The 27,519-nt window shown below is 44.3% G+C and overlaps 1 protein-coding gene across 1 annotated transcript; it reads right to left on the minus strand.

The window, feature by feature from the left end:
- Positions 1-1,251: 1,251 nt before the first annotated feature.
- LOC127353275 (filamin-C) lies at positions 1,252-25,058 on the minus strand. Its single transcript, XM_051382390.1, has 46 exons — positions 24,245-25,058; positions 21,588-21,836; positions 19,878-19,975; positions 18,591-18,741; positions 18,273-18,391; positions 18,083-18,160; positions 17,811-17,973; positions 17,445-17,645; positions 16,402-16,539; positions 16,082-16,208; positions 15,856-15,992; positions 15,557-15,750; positions 15,342-15,455; positions 15,107-15,250; positions 14,834-14,957; positions 14,415-14,575; positions 14,217-14,307; positions 12,979-13,148; positions 12,750-12,867; positions 12,393-12,655; positions 11,670-12,267; positions 10,895-11,068; positions 9,943-10,105; positions 9,529-9,857; positions 9,292-9,415; positions 8,946-9,102; positions 8,676-8,865; positions 8,553-8,576; positions 8,207-8,448; positions 8,017-8,116; positions 7,773-7,913; positions 7,497-7,625; positions 7,221-7,394; positions 6,928-7,092; positions 6,576-6,779; positions 6,328-6,480; positions 6,094-6,216; positions 5,723-5,971; positions 5,328-5,597; positions 5,062-5,199; positions 4,826-4,941; positions 3,902-4,034; positions 3,595-3,771; positions 3,264-3,482; positions 2,563-2,787; positions 1,252-1,928 (listed from the first exon to the last, which is right to left on the minus strand). Exons 1-46 carry the CDS (start codon positions 24,618-24,620, stop codon positions 1,741-1,743), a joined length of 8,121 nt encoding a protein of 2,706 aa, XP_051238350.1. The 5' UTR covers positions 24,621-25,058; the 3' UTR covers positions 1,252-1,740.
- Between the last annotated feature and the right edge of the window lie 2,461 nt (positions 25,059-27,519).

Below are 27,519 nucleotides of genomic sequence, written 5' to 3' on the forward strand. Positions count from 1 at the left end.
CCTCTCCCTCTCTCTCTCTGCTTGCTTGATCGCTGCTGTGTGCATGGTGAGGGAGCTGTGTGTCTTCCACGCGGTTGTGATTCACTTGGCAGCCACTCCAGATAAACATGTTGGGGTGGACAGACGCCTGGGTCCCGGTCCGGAGGAGCAGGACGGGGACGACAGACTGACGTGGGTGGGCCCTGCCCTGGTCCCAACGTCAGCACGGGCAGCAGCGGGCAGCGCCAGCCACTTGGCCAGATGGTCCGGAGTCGAGCTCTCGCCACTCTTCATCAAATGCACCCGCTCCCTCTGTCTTGCCTCGCCATGGCCCCCAGCATCATGTCACAGTGGAACCAGAGAAAATTAGCACCTAATTATAGGCTCCTCTCTGTGAAGAATGGTACTGGTGCTGGTGGTGTGTGTCAGCGTGTGGAGGCTGGCTGGTTGACTCACTGTGGGACTGAGGCCTGCAGACCACGCGGAGGACACGCAGAACACACACATAGGCCACGGGAGGAGACACAAGTGACTACACACGCATATGCATGGAGGACACACATAAGCAAAGAGGCTGAATCTTCCTTCTTTCTGGTTGATTTGTGCCTCAACAGGGTCTGCCCCCTCCCCCCCAAAAAAAGAGGGTGCCACAACAGAAACCACTTGTGTTCCATCTCTGATCTTACAGGATTAATTACACACACAATGGAAGCTGATGCTTCTGGTTTCTATGCTCCGCAGGCTCTCTTGTGTAAAGGATGGTGTAGTTAATCTTCACTGGGAACAATGGAGATTTTGTTGTGGTGTATTTGGTTGGATACAGAGGAGAGCATGACTATGCTGCCATCTTGTGATTGCATTTGGACAAGTACACGATGTAAATGAGAGAACTGGAAGAATTACTACGTGACTGCTTCATCAGATCCAGGACTAATCAGTAATGTTGAATTGATGTCAGAGGTAAATAAAGGGCTGGAGATTCACTATCATAAGATCCCCAGATGTGACACTCAATAATAAAAGCCATGGAATATAAATATCTTTTAGATACCAGTCTTAAATGTTATTAGATCAGATACTGCCAGCTGAGAGCCTGTGCGATCAAGAGAAAATATTCTGACAGCTGCTCAGGCAGAAGAACCAGCAGTGGTCTGAAAATAGCTGCATAATGAAACTATAAAAATCTAAAAAAGTAAAAAATGCCTCCTGCTGAATTAGCAAAGGGTCCGCCAGCACTGCGAGAAATCAAATAAATTCAATCACTTTCGTCTGGAAAGTTAGTCATTAAATCTTTATTAGGTCTGCAAAGACTTACCAAAAATAGGTTAATATAACAAAAAAGTCAATATCTCATTCTTAAACCATACAAAACCATATTGCATCACACTTAAATACTGCTGATTACTCCAACACCTCTTAACATTCATATATTATGCCATTCGTTTACAACACAACAGAGAGAGGACATTTTATGGACCGAGCAAAACATTTAACTAACATTACTCTGAATGTGGATGTGTACTTCTACTAAATCTAATTTCTGGAGTTAATACAAAACTTTGGCACAATGTAGATATGCTGTCATCAAGAAAAACTGTAAGCAAATGTCCTTGCAGGTTTTAGTGCATGTGGAGTATATTGCAATCCGCTGAAGGGCGAAGAGCAGCGGCAGAAAAGAAGTACTAGGGAGTTTGATTGATGCGTGCACATGACGAGAAACCGGGTGGCGGGTCGGTGGACGGGGCACTGGTGCAGTTTATTTTAAGGTGCAGCCACTTTGAAAGGGCTCCCAGGGATGTTGTCGTCGCCCCATTTGACGATGACGGTGTAGCTGCCCTTGTCCTTGACGGTGTAGGTGACGTTATAGAGCTTGTTGCCCATGTGCTTGACATACACCTCCTCGCAGGGAGCATGGGGTCCATGCACGCCCACCATCAGCATGTTGGTACCTGGACGGAGCAGTTGGGGGGGGGGGGGATAATGGTCATGGTGTAAGGTTGTGTTGGCTTAAAGATGCGATAATTAAAAATTTTACACAACAAATGGATGAATTGATGGTCTGTAGATTGGATGCTCATAGGAGAACTATCTCCCGATTCTGCAGTTCACCTGAGTTCTACTGCAGTGTTTTAGTGTCTTTCAGCTCTTTGCTTTGGTTTTAATGCCTGCTACTTTAACGTTTTTGTTTACTCTCAGTCATTAACCTCATTTTCAGTGGCAGCAGGCAGCTGTTTTTAGTAAAAAAAAAAGGCTTTTAAGACCCAGATATTTCCCTCAGGAGTCAGTCGATGCCAAAGAAAACTAAGGAGAGAATACTGGACTTGGTCGGGTTGCCAGAAACACGACTCCAAATGAATGGTAATTTTGTTCCGTGTTGGCTGAATGTGTAAACCGGCAATTGTTTGCTAACACATTGACCATCACAAAGTTATGGGGTGATAACATGTGAGTGTTTTGTTAACAGCTTGTTCCTCTGCTAAAAATCAATACTACTTCCGTCTATAGTGTCTGTACAGTGTCTGTATGTGTGTTTGGTTTATGTTTTTACTGAATACAATGTCTGTATGTTGGTGATAATCTCACCTGCTTTGCTGCAGTCAACTGTAAAATTGTTCTTCTGTCCGACTAAAGCCTTGGACAGCCCTGTTCCACGACAAACCACCATGCTGGCATCAGATGTCAGTTTTGTTGAGGTGGTGGAAGAGGAGGAGGAGCTGTAGGCACCGCCCACTTTGGAGGTCTTGGTAACCGTTTCAACCAAGACAGAGGAGGTCTCATGGAGGCTGTGTCCCCCTGACAGCCGGGCACCTGTAGGAGAGATACAGAGAGAGAGAGAGTTTATCTAATGTCATCCTGGCTCAGTCCAGACATTATATAATACACACAGTATTGACAAAGATGTGAGGGAAGCAAACATGCTGCTGCTTGTGGGAAGAGTTTCCCTCCACAGAAAAAAAAGGCAAGGAAGTGGACTCATGCCTAAGCTCAGTTACAAAAATACTTCATAGCCCTTTTGAATAAAGGGAACTTCCAGAACTAAAAGTATTTTCATGATACATAAATAAAAAAAGGAGTTTGTATGCACTAAGTAGTGACAGGCATATATCAGTGTAGTGCCAGAGAAAGACAGCTTTTATGTAAGATGTACACTGAGCAGCATAAACGAAGATGACATAACAATTTCCTGACTTCCACACTTTCTTCAGCAGAACATTTGTTTCATAACCAAGACACTTGTCATCTGAGATCCACAGATCAGATGGGAGAATGACTGTCAAGCAGACCTGTGATTTTAGCTTTGAAAGGGCTGCCGACTATGTGCTGTGGCCCTCCGTATTTAATGGTGATGAGATAGTTGCCAGGTGCCATGGGCGTGTACGTGATCTTGTAGCCTTCAGGACACTCTCGACAGTCCATCTTGACCTTGGATGGCCCATCGATGTTGACCGATAAAGTGGCAGAGCCGGCGTTACAGGTGTTGACCACAAACTCTAAGGGTACACCTGGAAGAAAGAGAGCAATGCAGAAAAAGATGCTCAACAAATTTGAAAATAGTAACTACGTTATTTATGAGCAAATGTGGTACATATTTGTAGTGGTGGTGGTAGTTTATACCTGTGGTTCCTCCCTGCAGTCCAGGGCCATGTGCTGTCACCATGCCTGGGTCTCCAACCAGCCCTGGGTCTCCCACTCGCACATTAAAGGGGCTTCCAGGAATGTGGCATCCATTGAACTTGACATCTATGGAGTGAACGCCGTTCTCCCGTGGAATGAAGCGGATCGCATTCTTGTCTGAACACAACACACAAGTGGGAGATGTTACTGATCTGTTACTCATAAATAATGCTTACAGACAAAAAATCTGAGTATACTGTCGTCAGAAGTCTATGTCTTTGGACTACAAAGTGAGGTTGGGGCATACCACTGTCAAGCTCAGTGACATAGCATTCCTCAGAAGAGCCAGAGGGGGTGTGGACTTTGGCGTCCACCACACCTCGAGCCCCATTGCGCTGCACCATGAAGGATGCCTCTTGGTTTACCTTCAAGTCCTTGTCCTACAAAAGACAGGAAAGAATATGATCAGAATATATATGCATACGTGAATGTGTGTGTCTGTGTGCGCCTGAACCTCAAGGGACACAAAGTGTGTGACTCATACCTGAACGAGAATAGATTGAGCGGTTGGGTGTGAGAGGTAGAAAAGGTCAGAGTTTACAGCGAGGCGTTTAGTGTTTTTGCCCTACAGGCGGACGAGTGGTCCTACCAGACATAAGAGCTAACGTGACATTTTAAACGTTGGTCTGATATTGCACTTCACCTGGCTTCTTGTTTTAGAAAATCATTCTGAAGTGGCATTTGAGTTGACTAAAAATACATGCATTGTTGGCAGTTGTAATGCAAACTATGAAAGCAAATACAACAAGCGCCAGTGAATTGAGGAGACCAATATTGTGAGCTGTCACAGGTATCCCTAAAAAAAGCCTTTATCTTCCACTCACTCGCTTCTTGCTTTCTTCCTCTCAGACAGAGACACAATCACATAGACAAAGCTGACTGCCCACACATAGCACAGCTTGTGTTGCCCCATATTAGCATGGGACAGTTAATCCAGCCCTTCATCACTGGCCAGCATCACAGTATTATAGTCATGGATAATGCTCCAACACTGGCATTCAATTACACTTCAAGGGCAGAGTGCTATTAGACAGAAATATCTACAACCACTATATATATTATATTACATTCAATTTGTTATTCAGCTCTCATATTCTGTGACTGTCCTCGTTTTATGTCTATGATTGTTTTGTGCAATAAATTAATGTGGATTTTGTGAGTGTGATATTACCTGAAGGCTTGTGACAGTGAGCCTGCGGGCCTCGTCTGACAGTGTAGCAATTGGAACGATGAATGGGCTGTCAGGGATTTGTTCGTTGTTGAACTTGATTGACACCTCATAGTCACCTGGGGAAGCAGACAGGTTATTTACTTTCTCCATCAATGAACGGGAAGTTTAGCAGCCTAAAGACAAAAAACACTGAGATGAAATGTTCAGGAAAATTCTGCACTACACAAAAGTTCTACCTGGTTCTTTAACTATGTAGGAGACACCGCAGGAACCATCCTTCCTGTCCTCAAAGGAGATTTCAGCCTTGCTGGGGCCCTCTACAGCGATGGAGAGACCGCCAGCACCTGCCTCTCTGGTCCAGATACTAAATTCAGCTAGAGATGGTGAAACAAAGCTAAATTAGATCAAGATTCATCTTAAGTTTTATGAAACATTTAAAACCATGTCTTGAATAGTAATTAAGAACAATACAATTGAGAGCATGTCCGCAGAGTGAACTTACAAGGTGCTCCAGCCACGCCTCTTTCCAGGCCAGGTCCACCTGCACGGACCTTGTGTGCTCCTCCCTCCCCCATGGGCCCCACAGTAAACTGGAAGGGGCTGCCAGGGACGTGCTGGCCTCTGTACTTGACGTTGACAGTGTGAGGTCCCATTTCCTGGGGGATGAAGCGCACACTGTAGGTGCTGCTCCCTCCATCCACTATGTCAGCATCCGCTGTTTTCCCACTGGGACTGGTCACCTGAGCCGTCATGGCCTGAGAGCCACTCTCAACTGGGTGAGGCAGAGCAGCACAGAGGGTGTGTTTAGATACAGCCAGGATTTAGAACAGATATTCTTGGTGGACAGTTTAAGTCAAAGCAAGTTTTCACATTTCAAATTTAGATTTGGACTCTCACCCTCAGGTCTGGCAGTGATGCCTGCAAAGCTGCTGAGGCTCTCTCTACCCAGAAAGTCTCCAAATACATCTCTGAAGGGGCTTCCTCCCCCGCCCACCTGGGTGCTCTCCTCCACTCGTACCTCCCTCTTGGTCTCTCCGCCACGGGTTTTGCTGATCTCTGTGCGCTCAGTGCGTGTGTAGGTGTGGCTGCTGCGGGTGAACGTCCTGGTCAGCCTCTCCTGAGCTGAAACCATCTGGAACCAGTTTCCTACAGCGAAGAGAGAGTAGTGAGAATACAAATGATACAAATGTGAGTGCACAGCAGGTTCATTAATTTTTCGATGGTTGACCGCTATCCGCTAACCACCTCTGACTGGCTTCTGTACACACCTGGGATCTTCAGGTTAAGGCCACATGTGCTGCCCACTGAGGCAATAGATGATGCTTGTCTCTTTCTAGTAATACTCTCCTTCATCCTTCCTTCTCCAGTCACCTTCACTGTGAAAGGACTTCCTGGAGGGCACACACACATATAGAGTGAACAAAATATAGACAGATTTCTTTTATTTTAAGATGTCCAATGTGTTTTTGAATTTGTAAATTTTCCAAGTAAAAGATTCTGACCTGGGATGTGCTTTTCAGCAAACTTGATGTTAACAGTGTAACTTCCCGGTTCTGTTGGACAGTAGGTCACTCTGCACGTCCCGTCCTCCATATCTTCACAGTTGATATCCACTTTGCTCGGACCCTCGACTGACAATGCTAGACCTCCATAACCTAAAGGAAGAAGAGAAGTAGAGAGAAATTATTTGTTGCATTTGTTTTTTTGCGACTCTGCTATGAAGATGAAAAATACCATAAATAAAGCTTACCTGCATTCCTTGTATCCACAAAGAATTCAGCCATTTCAAAAGTGTGTGCCTCCACCAGGCCTTTACCGAAAGCCTTAACTCTGCTGGCTTCGCCTATCTCTGACTGGCCAACCATGATTTTAAAAGGGCTGTTGACAACGTGCATGCCATTCTTTCGCACGCTCACTTCATGTTCGCCGACCTCCTTAGGGGTGAAAGAGATACCTGTGAATGTACAAAAGGCAGAGAGGGAAAAAAATCAAGACAAAGAACCAGAAAAAATGAAATCTGAATGCATTAAACAAACCTAGCATGTCTTATCTATGTTCTACTCTTCCTTTTACGTCCTGTATCTGGCAAGTGGATATCTCACCAAGGTGTCTGTTGGGCAGTTTCTTGAGCAGGCAGGGCTCCTCATTTCCTGATGGTGCTCTGATACTGGCAGTCAGAGAGCTCAGATCAGTCTCTGCGATCTTCAGGGACACATCAGCCGCTGTGCCGACATTCAGCTGGGACGTCCTGGTTATGGAGTCATCACCTTGACATAAACAAGGTGGTTTAGATGTTTGTCAACCCCTAAAACCTGATTTATATCACTCACACCCACTATAAATATACAACACTATAAAAAAGTCAGTCTGTGGGAGAAATTATTTATTTCCTCACCAGTGATTTTAGCCGTAAAGGGACTGCCAGGAATGTGCTTGTTGTCAAACTTGACAATGATGTTGTAGTCTCCAGGAGCTGTGGGCAGGTAGGACACAGTGCAGGTACCGTCTTTGTTGTCCTTACAGGTGATCTCGGCCTTAGAGGGGCCTTCCACTGCCAGTGACAGACCGCCTGAGAGGGAGAAAAAAAAGCCCAGATTCTTACTTTGCTGCCCTGGTGTTGTAATGGTTAAATGTATTACCACAAATCCACTGGAAAAGTTACGTATGGTACCTTCTCCTGCATTCTTGGTGACCACAGTGAATGTGGCAGACTTGTTGACCATGCCATAACTCAGACCTGGACCATACGCAGTCACAACTCCACTGTTCACAGCATCCACAAAGAACTGCAGAGGGCTTCCTATAAAGGATATAATCATTTGCCAACAGTGATCAGACTGCATCATATTTTGCTCAAGAAAAAAGAAAGAAGAAAAGTCTCCAATAACTTCAGGTTATTTTTTAAAGAGAACCATCTCACGTCCATCTAACATGGTGTGTTTCTGACCTGGAATGTGGTTGCCTTCATATTTGATGTCCATCTCATGCAGGCCTCTCTCTGTGGGCTGGTACTTGATTGTTATAGTGCCATCCTTATTGTCAGTGATATGCGGGCGGCCAGTCTTGCCTGAAGGCATCCGCACCTCGCCTGGAAAAGTCAGTGGCTTGGTTAAATGTCAGTGACCTAAAAAAGATGTTTTGTGGGAGTGTGTGTGTGTGTGTTGTTTCTGTTTGAGTGGTGTTTGTCACACCTGTAATTTCTCCTTGCTGTGGCGTGAAGGGGACGAGGAAGTTAACAGGACGGAAGAGAGGATCCACAGTATCGCGGGGAACAACTGGCTCATTTGTGGCCTGTCAATACAGAGAGAAGAGAAATAGTTGGTTTCATCCGACTAAATGTCAGAGCTGCTATGGCAGCCGTTAAAATACTCCTTTACTCACCATCACATGGAAGGGGCTCTTAGGGATGTTCTGTCCCCCAAAGCGGATTGTAATAACATATTTCCCAGGTTCAGGGGCTGTGTAGTAAATATCAAAGGTCCCATCATGATTCTCCACCACATCCATGTCTAGCTCCATCCCTTGTGGGGTCTGCACCTTGCAGGTCACCTTGCCTTTCCCAGCAGCCTTGGCATCCACTGTGATGACTGTATCCTCAGAGGTCTGCAGCTTCTGTAGGCTTGCTGTTAAGGACAGAGAGGGAATGAGGATAAAGTGCTGCATAAACACATGCTAAGATTTTCTAGAAATGTGGCACAGAAATAAAAACAAAGCCTTAGTTACTCACACACGCCATGTCCTCCAATAGAAACTGGAAAGGAAAAATACAGTTTTAATATTAACTTGGAAATGCTATAATACAATATTTTTACTTCAGAACGGATCCTCAGTGTGTGTTTTGTTTTTTTACCTGTGAGGCGACATTTGCTGGCGTCTCCTGTGGGCAGGGACTGGATGCGGTATGGGGAGTAAGGAATCTCATCTCCTCCATATTTAATGGTGATAGTGTAGGGGCCTGTGGAGTCAGGTACATAGGAGACAGTGTAGGTGCCATCCCTGTTGTCCTGGATTGTAGCATTCTTTGGCTTTCCCTCAGGGTCCTGTCAATAGATAATATGGAGTTATTTCAGATGGTAGCTAATGGTTCTGAAATGATTGTGTAAAAGGTAGCTTAACCCACCAGAATCTGCACAGTGAGCAGTCCCTCTCCAGCATCACGAGCATCAATGGTGAACTCAACAGGCAGACTTGCAGGCACACCTTTTGTGTCTAGACCAGGGCCACTTGCGCGTACCTTGCTGGCATCATGCCCAGGCTGAGACATTACCTTGAATGGACTGTGGAAGAAGGAGAGAATGTCAAGTATAATTACTAAATCCAGTCCTACAAAAGACAGAAATGGGAATAGAGAATTTGCTGAACTACATTATTCTTTTTTAAATTCAGACATACAGAACAGGACTTTAATTAAGACGTATCTGCACATAGTGCCTGACATTGTGTCTTTCTTTTTATTCACACTGTACCTGTGTGGGACCTCCTGATCTGCATATTTGACAGCTACAGTGTAAGGGCCATCCTGTGCTGGGGTGTAGTGAACTGTGTGGGTGCCATCACCATTGTTCTTCACACCAACTGGCTCAACAGTACCTGGAAATAAGACAATATGGAAATATATAATATAATATACCATCAACTTGCTGTTAGTTGTCCACCTTGGGTAGGCAAGGAATATGAGTCATAATTTAACAGCATGTCCTCACCCGATGGGCCATAGAGCTTGACATCCAGTGGGGCCTGTCCAGCCTTGGTACTGTCAACTGTGAAAGTCTGAGGAACATGGGCTCTCACTCCAGTACCCAAACCTGGACCTGAGCACTTCACCTTGCTGGGGTCCACAGGGTCCCTCACTGGGACACGGAACGGACTGCCAGGAATCGGGTGACCTCCATAGTTAATGTTGACGTCGTAGTCTCCTGGAGTGAAGGGGATGTACTCCACACTACAGCTGCCATCTTTATTGTCCTTGCAGGATATTTTTGCTTCTGAGGCTCCCTCGATGGTCAGGCCCAGGCCTCCTGTGCCAGCACCCCTTAAAAAAGAAAACAAACACTTTTATTTTATTGCACAAGTTTGAGATCCTACAAATTTCTCCCCTAAGTGTGATCCCACAGTACCTGGTCTCCACAGTGAAGCAGTTAGACTTGTTGGTAATTCCTCCCTCCAGACCTGGTCCATAAGCACGGACCCGGGTAGGATCACATCCCTCCACCACAGACACTCTGAAGGGACTCTTGGGCACAGGCGCATCGTCATACAGCACCTCAATCAGATGAATTCCTGCGCACAAATACACCAGTTCAATGTCTGATGTCATACATCTCTGCCTCAGTGTTCTCAAAGCAAGCAAACATTTTCTGTTATTGTCACTTGCTTTTAATTATGGGCCAGACAAATTCCCTTTTAGGGAGATAAACATCTGTTTATTTATAAAAGACACCATCTAGAGTGCAGACGCTCTGGTGAGCGTACAAGGCATTACATCTGTTCCCTATTCATTATTCTGTTACAACATTTTTCTGACAGAGCCCTCTCAGTAGGCCTATATGCCAGATTCCCAGCCGCACTGCTATGATATTAGAGCATGTCTGGTGGTGGAGAAGTTCTCTGTGATCTCTTTGCTTTGTGTTATAGGTCTCTATTAATATCCCCTGTCATTCCCCTGCTGTATAGTTGTGTGCAGGCAGCCTTCAGTACACATACCTGCCTGGTTAAGAGCTTCTGTTCCAGAGCACACTATTTATAAAACAGAGTCTGTCTGCCTCTATGTCTCCCTGCTCTCTGCCCCTCACATCATTGCTCCACTGCATCATTCTGTATTTATACCCCTCTCTCTCTCTCGTTCTTCCTTTTCCCACTCTCCTGCTTTATTTCTAAATGGCGCCCAAAACGAGCACCTGTTAGTGATTTCTCCGTCTGTCTGTATGCACTCTTTTACACAGCCTGTGTTTGTAAAATCTATTTGCAGAAGGTTAGGTTTGTTAATGTTACACTTCTGTCTCTCCACCTCATGATCATTAAACTGTGTGAATTAACACTGAATGAAGTAATATAATATTTTTCTCATACCATCCTCGAATGCTGTATACTCCACTCTGTAAGTGCCATCTCCCTTGTCAGTGATGTAGGTGTCTGTGTTGGTGCCGGAGGGGTTGATAATGTGAACCTTCACATGATTTCCTCCAACCTTGTTGACAGCGCGGGCATCAACAATGAAGTGGGTTGTGACTTCTCTGAGGACACCTAGAAACAGAAAAGCCTTTCAGGTGATTTCTTTGCCAAAGAAAGACAAGACCAAGCAGGATCAGTTATATTAAGACTTGACATTATAAATCTTTATAACGGAGGAATCTTTATGAGAAGTTAATGAACTGGTTAAAATATTACAAGCTAGGGCTGCCACTATCAATTAAAAATTTTCATTACAGATTAATTGGGCAATTATTTTTCCTTTAATCAATCAATAGTCTATAAGACAGAAAATCCTATAAAATGCCCATTAAAAGCCCAAGTTGACATCTCCTAATAGCTTGTGTTTTTCGAGCCTGAATAAAAAACCCAAATACAATGATAATAAAAATATATATAATGTTGGCAACAAGCATGAAGGCACAGCAAACTTTCATTTCCTTGTATAACCTTGTGTTGCATAATAATAAATACATTTGCTTGAGAAAACCAACAAATCTAAACATCCGAGAAGCTGGAACCAAAAAAAATGAATTCAATTGCATTTCTTACAATTAACTAATTAATTAACTGAATAATTATTTTAGCACTGGGTTTATCAAGAACCTGCATGAAGTGCTAACTAATTCTAATCTTAGGGTCTTGGTCTCCTTACCTCTGGGCTCCACTCCCGGCCCATAGACATGCACCCCGCTGGTGTCCACGGATGGCTCGACCTGCAGGACCTTGGGAAACTGGGGAATCATGTGGCCACCATACTTAATCGTGATGGTGTGTGTGCCATGGAAAGATGGGATGTATGTAACAGAGAAGGTCCCCTCAGCAGTTTTCTGGATGTGCACTTCAGCCTTAACCCCGGTCTCTGACACAATCTCAATGGTGAGCTCAGCATCGCCTGCCCGGGTGCAGTCCACAGTAAAGGTCGCTGGTTCGCCTGCCTTAGCCCTCTCCAGACCCGGCCCGCTAGCTGTCACCTTGCTGGGGTCCAAAGCTGAGCGCACTGCGGCCTTGAAGGGAGAACCGGGGATGTGCTGCTCGGCAAACAAGATGTTGATGGCATACTCCCCAGCCTCAGTGGGCAGGTAGTACACAGAGCATGTGCCGTCACCGTTGTCCTGGCACTCGATCTTTGCTTCGCATGGACCTTCCACAGTCAGGCCCAGCCCACCTGCCCCAGCTCCCTTTGTGTCAATAGTGAATGGAGCTGGTTTACCCACAATTCCCCCTTTCAGGCCTGGGCCAAAGGCTCTCACCTATGATGCAACAGTCAGGTAAGAGAAATTTGTATTCAAAAACATCTTAAATGTGCATGATATGTTCTAAGAGTCTCAAGTATGGACAAAATGAAGAACTGCATGCAGCTTTCATGAACATTTACCTTTGAAGGATCAGCAGGCATCACTGCTTCAACCCCAAAGGGGCTTCCCATCACCGGGTTGCCATCATAGCTGACATCAACCTTGTACTGCCCCTCCTCTGGGGGAATATACTTCACACTGTGAGTGCCATTGGCTTTGTCTGATTCCAGCTTGCATGGGATTGGTCGGCCAGAGGGTGAGGTCATCTTCACACCTACATTGCCCTGCCCACCAGCACCCTTTGTGTTAACTGTGAACTCCTGATCCTTTCCAACCTCCACTTCTGCAAGAAAGATTAATATGGAACTTAAACTGTTGCAATAAACTATTTTTACATAGTAAATGCAAGAGTATAGTACTTAGTGTTTGTAACTTACTGTTATCTAATCCTTCCACTTTCACCTTTCCAATATCCAGAGGTGGTGCCACTGTGATGTGGAAGGGGCTCTTGGGAATTGGATCTCCTCCATGAGAGACTGAAATGACCATGTTACCCTGAAAAGACACAAGAGGATGACAGAATTTTGATTGATTTCAGGCGTTATTTTGAATAATTTCTTCATTCTGTTCTAAAGTTAATGGGCTTCAAACAGAGGCCTACTGTACCTGTTGAAGAGCTGTGTACTTGACAGTGTAGGAGTAATCGTGGTTATCGATGATCTCAAAGTCACGAACTGCCTCTCCTGGGCTTGATGCTGCGAAATGCACCTCAGGCTTGGCCTTGCCAGCTCCCTTTGTGTAGATGGTGAAGTGGGTTGGAGTGCCCACCTCCACTCCTGAAACACACGTGTCAGTGTTACCAATGCTACTCAAATTAAATCATTTCTATGACATTATTATCAATATTTATGTCATCAGGCAGTCTCATTGTTTTCCGAGAAAGACCTGAGAACAAGGAACATTCACTAAAACACAATCCACAAGCAGAAAGAACAAAGAATTAAAAAAAACAGTTGCAAGAATCACCAAAAAACATCAGATAATAAAGCTTTAAAATCTCCAATGGGAATGCAACACTCAAGTTTGAGGGCAGTTTGCAGCTCGTTCCATTTAAAATGTGCATAGTACCTGAAACCATTTCTGCCAACATTAGCGCATACATGAGGGATATTTAAGGTTGGATAGATACTGTATCGTGTACTGCAGTAACTTGATGTAAATGAGAGTGCTTCCAACCCTTCAATACAGAGAGCAATGGCGGGTACAAAATGTGTCATTTGTGATAAAGCATAATGCACTGTGATACACAGGGTTTAACTGCTGAAGTGTTGATGGGGTGGCATTGGCAATACAGAATATCTCCATAGTCAAGGACAGGCATAAAGGTTGACTGCACTGCATCGTTTTATGGTTGGAGGAAGACAGACATCCTTTAATTCTATGCAAGAATCCTTGTTTGATTTTCATTTTTTAGAGTCAATTGTTGTAAATGAATCTTAAAATGAAGTCTGCTGTCAAGCCATATTCTTAGTTATTTGTATGACTCAGCCAAAGTGATCTGGGTGCCATTTAAAGTTTGGTCTTTTATGTGTTTATAACTAGTCTGTGATTACAGAGTGATAGTTGGAAGGCATCAGAGGCAGACAGGAGACGAGTCAGGGAATGGGCTGAGGTTGCTCCTGAGGCATATAGAATTGTATCATCGGCAAAAAAATGGACATTGAAATATTGATTAGGAGTAATTATGTATTATGTATTTATGTACAAAGTAAACAACTAAGGACCCCTGTGGTAAAATGATACACCAAAGTATTTGCAGTGGGTGTTTGTTGCAAATGCAAATACATATCAATTTAGTGTGTTGGTATTTATATGAATTCCAGTTTTTGGTGTGTGGCTCCCACCTGTCTTGTTGAGTCCGGGGCCCTCTGCTCTCACCTTGCCAGCATCATGGGAAGGATCCACTTTGACTTTGAATGGACTAATGGGAATTTCCTGACAAAGCCAATCATAAAACAATCATGAGGAATTACTAGATAAAACTCCCACAATGATTCTCCAAAACTCATCAGTCCTTCTTGCACTGCAAACAGTATTCTAACCTGGTCAGCAAACAGCACCATGATGGTATATCGGCCTGCACCGGGGGGAGTGTACTTGACAGTGAAGGTGTCATTGTCATTCTTGATGATGTCAAAGTCGATGTCTGCCTCAGCGGGGCCAACCACCCCTGGGGCACACTTGATTCCAATGCTGATGTCCCCTAATGGTGCATAGCAATGAGCACAGTTCACTAAGGTCATTAGAAAGCAGATGATCTGAATAAATAGAAGCAGTCGCTCCACTGCCTAGAGCTTAACTTAAAATATTAAGTACATTTCATACATTTCAAAAATTTACCTCAGCTTTGTCAGCTAAACTGCACAGATATACTTATTCCATTGCCTGATTTAATTAAAAATCAACTCAACTTAGAAGTGTTTTTGTAACCACCCACACACATCTCCTCATACATGCTCACCTTGACCAGCCTCACTGCAGTCCACTGTGAAGTATGTTGGCTCGTTAGCCTTGAGCCCCGTCTTCTCCACTCCGGGACCATAGACTTTGACTTTGTCTGGATGAGAACCCTCTCCAACCAGCACCTAATGAATTCACAGTGTTCTTGAGGCAGAAGCAATTGGTTCAAGTATTGCTGCAATCCTCTTACTTTGTCTATATTCGGCGAAGTATCATTATATTACATTGACAGAATTTTAAGTGCTGGGTGTATGTGCATTATCATGAGTCTTACCCTGAAGGGGCTGTTGGGCACATTGACCTCCCCCCAGGTGATGATGATGGTGTGTTTAATGGGCTTGACAGGAGTGTACACACACAGAAAGGTGCCGTCTCCCTTGTCAGTGATCTTGATGTTTATGGTGCAACCTTCAGCGTCCTTAGTGGATACATAGCATGTCAGCGCACATGCAATATAAATGACGTGTTGAACAAACAATGAAGGTTTCACAAACTGCTGCTCTTCATACCTGTGCGTAGATCTTGAGTTGACCCTTCCCTGCCATGCGGGCATCAATGGTGAATTCAGTTTGTTTGTTCACAGTGATGCCAGTGGGCTTCAGGCCTGGGCCATAAGCTTTCACCTGGAACAAGTGAATGTACTTTGTTTAGTATATAATCGAAATAGGTCACTGCGGTAACCTACTTTATACATATGTTATATAATTCAGAGAGTGTAAATGACCTTCTCAGGGAAGATGTCATTGGCTGCAGGAAGGATGTGGGCCATGAAGGGGCTATCCTTAATATCCTCGTCATCACAAATGACATGGACAGCATAGTCACCAGGCTCAGTGGGCCAATAGCGCACATCACAAGAGCCATCACCCTTGTCATCACACTCAATTTTAGCCTGTGATGGGCCTTCAATGGAGAAGCCTGAACATCAAAACAAATAAAACCTTTAGATTTCCCATTCAGAAAACATTTGAAAAAATCCCACTTTTCTTCTATAAGAGTTCATATCCCTTGCACATGGCTCACCTAGAGTTCCAACGTCAGTGCCGATGGCCTCTACCACAAAGTCAGCAGATTTTCCCACCATGCCAGTCTTCAGACCAGGACCCCAGGCCCTCACCTTCTGAAAACCTGCCTCCTCACTCACTTCCACTTCGAAGGGACTGCAGCACAAAAAAATAGACAATATTACCTAGTGTAAATGTGAATGTGCACTGTTAATTAATAGCTAAAGGCAGCAATAGGACCTTACCTGCGTGGGATGGGCTGGCCTCCCCAGGTGATGTTGACTGTGTATTTGCCAGGCTTAAGGGGGTAATATTCACATTCATACACACCATTTCCTGCATCTCGCACTTTCACTTGCTCCTCTCCTCCATCTGAGGATGAATAATACAGTCAATATGGATTCTTATAAAGTCATAGGGACATTTTATGCATTTTGTTTAGTGCTTTATCATATGCCTATGTGAATGCTATCCTTCAGACAAAACCCAAACAAAGGAAAATATTCTAAAAATGTTCGAGGAGGAGTGTGGAGGGATGCAGAGAAGAGAGTGCTGTCTGACTCACTTGGTCCTTTGACTGAGACGTTCAGCTCTCCACTGCCAGCTCCCTTGGTGAAAACTTTGAAGTCTGCAACCTCCTTTACTCTCACGCCTTTAGGCTGAAGGCCTCTGCCTGTAGCTCTGCAGGCATTTGAGTTCATGGCTGAAAGGAATAACAACAAGTGTGAAAGAGAAATATTCAGCAAAGCATAAGGCAACTGAGAGTAGCCAGCATTTGACAGCAATGTTAGTAGCAAAGACATTAAAGTATCCAATTCATGGGATTTCTCAAAGGTTGACTGACAGAACCTGTAAATGAGAAGGATGCTTTTTGCAGCACAAAGTGCAGAATGTTAAATATGACATTGACACATTTGAAAGCATCGAGGGAGCTTCTGACAACATTTCAGTCACTCCAAAATGTTGACTGCAGGCTTAAACTGAATGCTGGCTGATGCAAATGTAGACGTGATAAAAACAAACATGTCAACAGCACAAGCAAAGATATTTAACAGAGAAGAACGACGTTTGACAGAAATGCAAATGCAAAGTTGAACAATCTGGAAAGTATTTGTATAACATTGAATCTCATCTCTCTCTGAAACATAAACCATTAAGCTGCAAGATGCAAGAAGTTGGAGCAGGCGACCAAGCACGGCAATCGAGCCGCGGCACCCTAATCTTAAAGAAAGCACAGAGGGGCATCTGCAGGGCGCGGCACACAGAAAGGTTTGAGGGGATCTGGCTGAGCAAATGAGCACACGCTCCTCCCAGCAGACCATACTAACTTGGGCGGCCAGGTTTGGGGGGGGTACACCCCTCCCGCCCTTCGCTGCAGGAGGGGCGCGCACTGACTGAGGGACTATCTGCAGTGGAGCTCCCATGGGAGGAGCAACGGGTGGAGCTAGAAATGACAGATAGGAAGGGTTATGATCTACACTGGGTGGTTGTTCCCAGGGAAAATAAAGACGACTTTATATTGTGATGGATAAATCACCCTGACACTAACGGCACACTAAGAAATCAGATTTGTCTGACAGTAATTTACAACACAGACAGATGGCTCACCCTCTGCGATGTTGACAATGAAAGGGCTCTTGGGAATCTCCTGGCCTGCAAACAGTACGTGGATGGTGTGAGGCCCTTCCAGCATGGGACGATAGGTGCAACGGAAAACACTGTCGCCCTTATTCTCCAGAATAAGCTCCACTGTGTCCTTTTTGCCCTGAGGATCGACGATGACCACACTGATGTCACCATTACCAGCACCTGAGTAAACCAGGAAAATAATCAGTTATCACAGGTCAAAGTAGAGGCTGTAGCTTTAGTCTCTCTGAAAAGATTCCAGTGATTCTTTGGATTTCGAGCCTTGAATCACATTGCATTCCTGTAGTCTGCATGTCTACATTTGAATATTGAATTTTGCATACTAACCAGCTGTGTAGATGTCAAAGTAGGTGGGCTTGTTAGCCACATTGCCTGTAGGCTCCAGACCTGGTCCTCTGGCATGCACTTTGCTGGGGTCACCCATAACCTTTGCTACGTTAACTGTGTAGGGGCTCTTGTCAATGTCCTGACCAGCAAACAACACTTTAACCTAATAAGAAAAAAGCAAGGCAATATTAAGACACCTTTAAATAGAGTGGTTTGTCCATGTGGTGAGTGATGTGTGGACTCAACGTACATCAGGGGGAAAAAAGACTTACCTTGTGAACACCCTCAACTTTAGGAACATAGGTGACAGTGTAGGTTCTGTTTTTGTCATTGTTGGGTTTAACCTTAGCCTAGAGAATAAAAAGACAAAGTAAGAGAGGGTTAGATTAAAGATTAGATGTACACTCTGTAACACTTTGAAGCTTAGCAGGAACAGGTGACTTGGCTAGCAGGGTGTCTTGCCTCTTCTTTGTGTCCCTCAGGATCCTCCACATAGACCAAGACCTCACCACTGCCAGCTTCCAGAGTTTCCACAGTGAACACAGCTGGTTGCAGCACCTTGTTGCCATGAGGCTCGATACCTGTAGTCATACAGAGTGAAACACCAATAAAAAACTATTGAGCATAAAATGATATACTATCTATGTGGAACTGCTGCCTAATATCCCTGCTGTTATATTCAGGGCAGAGAAGGTGAACAATACTCATTATACATTCATGCTGTTCATATGAACTGCTGTGAACTGTGCAGGTGTTTATTGTTACTGTTGGGCCACCCACCAGGTCCATAGGCTTTGGCCTTGTTTGGAAAAAGTTGTTTGGGCTTGAGAGGAGCTCCAGGCTTCAGCTTTGCCTTGGGGAATTGAGACAGGTAGGTCATCACTGAGTGCTCATCCACATCTGGGTCCACAATCTCCTCAGGGGCAATCACCTGTAGCACAAAAAGACATCCAGCACGTCAGGAATTAATCATGTCAATAACTAGCTGAAAACTATAGTGGGCAGAGAGGGTACAGTTCGCTTTTTATGCAACTTCCTGCAACAACCATGACCATAGAAACACCATAGCCTTATTTATGTTTTAATTGACTGTATTATCATTGCAAGAAGGGTATGATTGACTCTTTATATAACTTTCCCTTATTAAGTATAGTGCAATTGGATTTGACAAGGATTAAACTTATTTATTCCCCCCACCTCTGACTCCTGTCTCCCTTCCAGCACTTGTTTGCCTGCCTATCACACAGTGGCACAAAGCCATGCTCCATGCTGGTTATATTTAACCCCAGGACAGCAGGGTTAAGGATTGTTGCTCTCAATAAGCCAGTCAGGGGGATTTATCCTTAGCCAGACCTCTCCCACATCTCCTTAACACCACCATACTGGAATCCAGCCCCCAGGCCTGCAGAGCCATGACATACACCCCACGGCTATCTCACCAATGCTAAGCCTCATGGAGAAAAGCTAACCCTGTGTCTTAGACAAACAAGTAAACAACCCGCATAGTGCACATTACAATACGGAGACTCAGAGTCTTACAAACAGGACTGGAAATATTGCACACTTGCTCTGTTGTTATTCTGATGAGCGCAGGCATATTTACACCTCTGTTTTAGTGACTGGCTCGGAAGGTGTTAAGACATCTCACACCTCCGCGAATTCATGAATCTACTAAATAAAACTCCTACAAACTCACTTACTGAGAGAAACAATACAGCAAATGAAAATATTGGAAGTGAGCTGGGTAATAAATATTTCATGACACCCTCCAGCGTGATCTCCCTGGAAAAACACTAGACTCCATACCATGCACGGTGCTGCCTTTTTCAGCTCAGTGTTGCCTCACAGGTGTATGTACACGTGGTGAGACATGTGTGCGTTTACAAATGCGTCTTGGTGCTTGATTTTAAACTGCTTGTGTTTACTGAATGTCTATCCACTGAGTATAAACTATGTTTCAAATCAGAAAACAGAAAACACCTGCTTTTCCTGCATGGTCCTATGAGCTCAATCCCACCCACCACACACCTGAGTGAGCTAAAGCAAGCAAAAAATCGATCATCTTACCTGAGGCACACCCAACCAGTCATCGGCCTGTTGCATGGCTTCTCTGGCATTCTGCACAGGCTGGTTTGGGTCCCACTCGGCCCAATCAGGACACAGACCTGGCAGAATGCAAAAACAGGGTGATTAGACAATTCTGCACAGATTAATACAGTCAGTGTTACACTGCAGGTGCTATAATAATTCCACTTGGTCACTACTGTCTAACGCCTCCAACTACAACATCGCGTGACGTTACCCACGCTGGTCTGCTCCTGTGAATTCAACGAAGGTCTCTCTTGACTGCTCAAAACAAACAACCTCGAGACGCTCTGGCACTTTCACTGTGGCTAAAGCTAGCCTCCTCCACCATGCTGCTAATGCCTAAATTGGATTAGTGTTGGCGATGGAGTGGCCACTCATACAGGCACACCATAGAATACTATCATCCAATTAATATAGACACAAGACCAGAGTATTAACAGGGTTGAGTTAACATGCATCTGCAAGAAAGGAGTGCGCAGATTTTTTTTTTTTTAAAGCTGTCAGTCGGGAGGCACCAGGGAGGGTCTTCCACTGTGATTCTATTGGAAATCACTGCTCTTCAAAGGGATGTCAGCTTTGGAGTAAAACCATGTATAGCCATGTAGTTCATAATGCAACATCACTGCAACACCAAGAGGGGCAGACAAATGCTATAGTTGTATAAGAGCATATTGAATATTCTTACAGAAGTTGTAGTTATCTGCCTGTCAAATATTAGTTTCTTCCTGGTTTGGACAATTAACTTGTTTTGCACATTCAGATCTGAATTTAAAAAAAACTTCTGCATTTCAGAACAGAGCTAGTTTCATCAGTTACCCTGCTGTGTGGTTTTAGCTGATGAAACAACAGAACCTTGTATGGTCAGTGTTGCAGCAGTGTTTGAAAGATGTGATCTCCTCAGATGTCTCATATAAACACAGTTAAACATGGTTCTGTACTCCTCTTGCTACTCCTCCACCTTTCACTGTGTGAAGCACAGCTAGGAGAGGATTCTCTAATGTTCAGCGTTGGACGCAGAAGCCTAACCTGGCAGTGACTCAAATTGTGGCCTTGTGGTCCTTGGATCTGTGGCTTAGGCACCTCCATGTGACAGATCACTCCGCATTTTGATGCGAAGCCAAGCATCCCCCTTGACAGAAGAGGAGGAATGGTGCCCAAATTTGGGGGTGTTGTGTAGCAGCAAGGCTATAAACACTAAAGCCAGGCTTGGGCCTCAGGGTCCGAAACAGTGAGAGTGAAAGCTTCAGTCATTGTGGGACAGCTGGCAGGGACGTCCTCCGGCCATCAGCAACCCCTCAGCAACCCACTGACACTACCTGGTCCCCAGAGACAGATTACAGTGGCTGACATCTGAATCTAGATGTGTGTTTGTGTGTGAGTAGGTGTGTGTGTGTGTGTGTGTGTGTGTGTGTGTGTGTGTGTGTGTGGGTGTGTGTGTGTGTGTGTGCACTCCAGAATGTGTGAGATATACGGCCCTCATTTCTAGATGAGGACCAAAGGAGACAAATTCTCTTGAGAAGGTGATACGGTTTCGGACACATTGACTGACACATGCTTGACCCCAGCCTCCATGACAACCAAGGAAAACCCCTCCATACAACAAGCCTTTTAACAGGCACCGCACGTATCCTGACTCAGCACTACTCACTCCGCCCGCCCTATAGACTCATGCAACTACACGCTTCTTACCGGGGGCGCAGTTGTCGACCAGAGCTCCCAGGGCTTTGCCATCCCGCCAGTCACGGTTGAAGTTGTTGATAGGCAGCTGGGGCACTTTGTTCTGTATCCAGCCCAACAAGCGCTGTTTCGGGGTCAGCTTCTTAGTCTCCTCGTCATCCTCGTCATCCCACATGGGCATGGAGATAGAGTAGTGGAGGATGAGAGTCCAGATAAGACCCAGGATGAGCTTTAGATTTCCATCCACAATGGCTTTGCTATCTGTAGTTGGACAGTAGAGACAACAGTGTTCATGAGGATTTATAACTTTCAACAGATCACATAATGCACTACAGTATTTGGTGGTGCACTAACTGCATCTTCCAGCTGTATTTTCATTGTTAACTGTTAATGGGCCCTTCCAGGAAGACTTGTGCAATCTACAAGTAAATTGGTTTTACATTCTGTAAATTGTTATCACTGATCAAGGCAGCCCAAAGCTATATCATGAGTGTATAAAAATATTCTTCCCTTGTTGTTCTGCAGAGTTGACCAGGCTATTCTGAGTAGAAATACAAACAATGATGATTGACTGAGGAGACAAGAATCTAATGCTCCTCACTGCTTCCCCCCGAGCCCCTTTCTCTCAGACAGCTGTCTGGTTGAGGACCCCTGACAATCTGTCATCCAGTCACAATGGTACACTGAAGACAGTGACAGCTGAGGATATGTGGAAGTGATCCCTCTCTGCATAAATACCACTTGGATTTCAATTACGTCCAAAACTTGTAGCGTCAGTGTGTGATAAATCAAATAGGTGGAGATTAGATTCATTGACACTGAGCACGCAGCTCATTTCCCGAAGTTCTCAAAGGAAAAGTTAGTCAAATAAGCCATTTTAAATCCACTCTAATTTAGTAATTCACCCATTTAGGCAGAGGAACCTCTGAGGAGCGCTAGACTTTAATGTTTCATCGACTAATCTTGTGTGATACACTCTGGTTAATTCAGTAAGACTTTAATAATGGAGGGACTTTGATGCCAGTTGTTATATCACGGGACTGTTTTATTGAGACTATTTATCTTTTCATAGATCAGTGCCTCCCATCAGAGAGTAATGTTTGATGTGTCACCAGCATTTGACTGGCACGGGCAGGTGGCACGATGTGGCACAGTGTGGTTGTGATCCCGCTGTGGTCGGCTTTAAGGGCAACTGGCAGGTCAAAGAGACATCCATCAAATTGTATCTAGTTACACACTGTGACACATGTGCAACTAAGCCTGTGGTGGTTTTTTTAGTGTCTCTGGGTCACTGGAATGAGACTGAGACATTATCTTATGAGGGCAGCATTGCAACTGTAGAGCTGCATGGAGGGAGAGGGTGCCAGGAAGTGAAATACCAGGACTTCTATTATCGCGCCCTGTTTCTGTCAAAACCGTCTGACCTAGTGTGCGTATGTACAGCTGGAACACTAAAATATGAAGTCCTAGATATTATGCAGACACACTCTGCAGACTTTGAGGGGATATCTGTGATTGTGACCTTCGCCCTCCAGGGATCACCAGGACGCCTGAGATTTCAGCTTGCCATTGAGAGTCCCCACCCCCCCCCCACCCCCATACCATCACATACACAGACACTCAAACTAACACACTCTGTGTATGTTCAAGTGGACACACTGTGACCTTCACAGTCCGCCGGCCAAAGCCTCAGCCATGCCGGGAATTTCACTCAAGTGTGTGGCGGGACCATTAGTCACCCAATCAGAAAGAATACTTTGTCAAATGTTTAATAACTGTCCTTCTGAATGAATTGTGGGGTTGTCTACAGGTGTTTAATTAAGCCATAGCTGTTCATCTTACAATAGCTGTGCTTTTAATATTGGGCTACCAGTTTCTCCTCAGTTGTTACATTTTTCTAAGAGGTGGCACTCAGTTCACTCTGGTGGAGTGAAGTCTTCCTCTGGTGAATCTGTGGATTTGACACATATCCACAACAATTTATTGTAAATTCAGCTATCTGCTCCACAGCCTGATCCCCAAATCCCATCAAAGTTAATCCTCACCTCACAGGAGTAGCTGATGGCTCTGGCTGTCAACCGACAGCCTCAGTGAGTTGTCTGACCCCTGACCTGACAGCAATGAGTATGTGCCTGCTTGTGTTAGTGTATACGTGTGTGTGTGTGTGTGTGTGTGTGTGTGTGTATGTGTGTGTGAGAGAGAGAGACCCTGCTGCCCACATGTATAAACTGTGTCATTCTCATTAGCACAGTCATAGTGAATTTCCAGCCAATAGTTTATCACATTGCTGCAGCGGGAGTAAGCTAAAGCATACTATGGAGCCTCTCGGCCTTGGTCCTGACACAAGTTAATGACCTCAGTGGCACCTCTGCAGTAACTTTCCAATAAGCTGTTGACCCCAGCTCAATGCAGCCTGCCTGTGAAACCCATGTCTCGTTGCTGGCTGACACCTGGGCTGATAACATACCAACAGAGCAGCTACAGAATGTGGATGTGTTTGTGAAGATATGACAGACTTGCTTGACAGCACTGCATCTTAGTCATACACTGTCAACTATCATGAAATCATTCTGGATGACTTGTTTCTATCTAATAACAGACTTTTTTATGTTTTCATTTTACAACTGGTTGCTTTCCATTTAAAAAGTAATTAACCAAGTCTAACTTACCAATGGAGACCAGTTTGATGCGCTCTCTGTCCAGGAACTCCAGTGCAACAGAAACATTTTCCAGTTTCATCTGGCGGAAGTTGGGTCTGGTGTGGTACTTTCTGTACATTTTCTTCTGGCTCAAAACCTCCAGGAGTGAAATCAGCTTCAGCCCGTCGGTGAATTCCCTCTGCAGGTCGGTGATGGTCTTGTTGACGCACTTGAGGTGCTCGTTGCACCACCTGGTGAAGGTGTTCTGCTGGATCTTCTTCCATGGCGCGTCCTCGGCCAGGTCCTTCTCCGTGGCTGGCATCTCGTCGTCCTCCTCTTCCCCAAAGTCAGTGGCCTGGTAATACTGTGAAGGCAGCTGGTCGTCGCTGTAGTTATTGCTCATCATGGTGGCTTTTTCCGTGTCCACTTTTATACCTCGGTGACACTTGCTCGGCAGCGCAGAAAAACTTTAGCAGGTCGATGGCAAAGCGCGCTCTCGCGGAGGAAAAGTTCAGGCTTGTAGGAGTTTTAAAAAAGGCAGCCCGGAGATTTTTTCGGATGTACTTGCGAAGAAAACCACTTATGTCAGGACAGTGATGGATTAAATGATCCGATTTACAACGTGCGAGGCAGCTGGTCGTCCGCTTTTTTTTTTTTTTTTTAATTGGCACCCCCTCGACAAGTCGGTCCTTTCTATTATGGCCCCGAGAAGAATGTCGCTTTTTGAAAAATGGAGCTTCGTGGCAGGTGAGCTGGAGCAGCAGTGTTGAAAGTTTTGACTCTGTTTAAAAGTTGACTGCTGAGAGAGGAAACTGTTGGGTATATAAAGGACCCGGGGCCGCGTCACTCAGCCTCTGTGATCATACTCTATTTGCTAATCCATAAGGATAACGGGAGTCGGGGGTCGGTTTACGGGGAGGATGGGGGCTAGGGATTGGTCAGACCCCGGGCAGCGCAACAGTTGCGGCATGCTCCTTATTTTTAGGCGCTCCTATTTGGGCGGCTGGGTGGGGGGTGTGTGGGGGGGGCTGGGACTTCACGATTGTTGCGAATGTGTGTCATGCTCCTGGTCCAAGTGGCTGAACAATTGAGCTAAGAAAAGAAAGTGAGAAGTGTAGTGAGTCCCTCTGTCTAAATAAATTAAATTATAAAAAGAGGATAATTGCCAAAAAAAAAAAAAGTGGGGTTTTGCACTTGATTGCTGAGGCCTTGGAGAGACACAGTTTAGAGGATGAGCTCATCCTGGTAAAGATGAAGCAACTGCATTACGTGTGTTTCACAGCTATCTGCCACCCCAGAGTGAAATGCATTTCTATGTGGACAAGCTAAGGTCAATACAAGCTCAGGGAAGGTTATGGAAGGATGCTTTAAAAAGAAAACCATTTTTATTTGGCTTTTGCTATACAGTGATTCATGTTTCTGCACCATCGAGCAAAACCACAGTAATTAAATATATTGTAGGAAATGTGTTCAGTTATGTCACCGACAAGAACTGAGAGTTATTGCCTTTCAACTCACTAAATTTAACAATTACAGCCCAATTTAGAACATTCAAATTTAAATGTCTGCCCAGACAAAGTAAGTCTAAACTGACTTCTTGACTTGACTGAAAGCCAATAATCTCCTGATCAGTGACAACATGACAGCATTCATTGAAGATGAGGCTGCATGTAGAGTAGAGGTACACTGGGACAGCTGTCAGTGTGTGTGCACGGTGAAATTAATAATCTAAAATGAATCAGTTCCAATAAATGTTGTGTTTTCTGCAGGTTCCTGGACTGTCATGGCGTTGTGACTCAGCAGCCAGTGACACCAGATGCCAGCACCATCCTTGATGAAGTAGTGGGAGGTAATAATATCTGTGACACACGCAGAAGGCATTCTTAGGATACTCAGTCTGGACACAGCCATGGGTCTCCTTTAGTTACTCTAAATATTTTTTTTGTTTGTTCCTCGACCATTGTAGCCATTTCTTTTTAGAGCAATTTTATATACAAATCACATAAAACAGTCTGTTACTGTAAAACTGGCATTTGGATCATTTTATGCTTATTTGAGCCAGAATATTCTCTAATAATAACGATGATAATAATAATAATTTTAATAAAGTATGGCTAAAATACAAGTATTTCTAAATTATGTTGTTATCTGTAGTGTTGTGTGAAAGAAATGTCAATAATTCAGTGATACCATTTATTCTGTTGTCATATTGACATATCACAGTTCTCATGTTTGGAAGAAGTCAATATCTCAAGGTAAAAAATACTAAAATAATGCAGTACAAATACAGAGGTACTAGCAGTAAAATGTAGACTCAAAAGTAAAAGTACAGCAAGTTATTTTATCTTTGATACTGTGTCAGTCTTAAATATATTAGATTATTATTACTTTTATGTAGTAGCTTGGCAAAATAAAGCTATTGTTTTTTACTTTAGAGTAATCTATAACAATAAATCATTTTTATTAGTTGTTTACTATAGTTAGCAAAATAAGTGGAGTTAAAAGTACAATATTTGCTACTGAAATATAGCAGAGTTATAGTTTTAATCCAACCCTTGATGGGAAGTATAAACCAAACCACAGAGCTACATCTGTTGCCTGGACACTGTTCACTTGACATTATATCCCCAGAGAGCACCCAGGCTGCTTTCACAGTAAGCTTTCCACCTTTTTTAATTAGCTTTTTCCCTCTTAGCCTGTCAGTTTAATATATTAAATATTTAAGAAGGGATTTGGGGTGAATTTGCTGGACAGATAGGCCTGGGGCCAGAGCCCAGTTGATTAGGTTTCACTGGTGATCAGGATCTGACATTTTGAGCGATAACAAACTTTTTATTTCGGTGGCCACAACTTTAACACAGAATGAGAAAGAAACCTGGTTCAGAATCAGTTGGGAATATTTGCAGGAAACTAATTAAATTTAAACCTCAAGTGACAGAGAGTTGTTCAGTTCAGTGAGGGTGTATGCTAACTGTACCCCCATGACTAGTTCTGCACATCCTGGCTACTTTTAGATAATTAGACACACTTAAACCCAGTAAACCATGAGTCGTGGGAATGGAGTAATGAGTGTAGTTTGGAGACCCTCATCAACAACGTTGACACCAGTTCCTGCCATCTGTAAAGGAATACATGTCTGTGAGCTAATGTCACGTCTCTGGAGTGAAGGTTATTAATATCCATACAACCAGTGTAATGTGATGCCAGCAGAGACATCACTCAGGTTGACTGCTGGTGAGTTCATGAATGGGATACCTTAAACCCTGAGACCACCTCCCAAGAAAAGAAAGCGCTCAGACATCATG

This window comes from Dicentrarchus labrax, unplaced genomic scaffold, assembly GCF_905237075.1.
Source record: "Dicentrarchus labrax unplaced genomic scaffold, dlabrax2021, whole genome shotgun sequence".
In the NCBI taxonomy this organism is placed as follows: Eukaryota; Metazoa; Chordata; class Actinopteri; family Moronidae; genus Dicentrarchus; species Dicentrarchus labrax.

What these genes read in the sequence shown, in the direction of transcription:
- LOC127353275 (XM_051382390.1), bottom strand. Translation starts at nt 24,620, where the DNA reads ATGATGAGCAATAACTACAGCGACGACCAGCTGCCTTCACAGTATTAC. An exon ending in CATCAAACTGGTCTCCATTG is followed by an intron (nt 21,837 to 24,244) that starts GTAAGTTAGACT and finishes GTCCAACTACAG; the next exon opens with ATAGCAAAGCCATTGTGGAT. An exon ending in CAGCAAATGTCGCCTCACAG is followed by an intron (nt 8,577 to 8,675) that starts GTAAAAAAACAA and finishes TTTCCTTTCCAG; the next exon opens with TTTCTATTGGAGGACATGGC.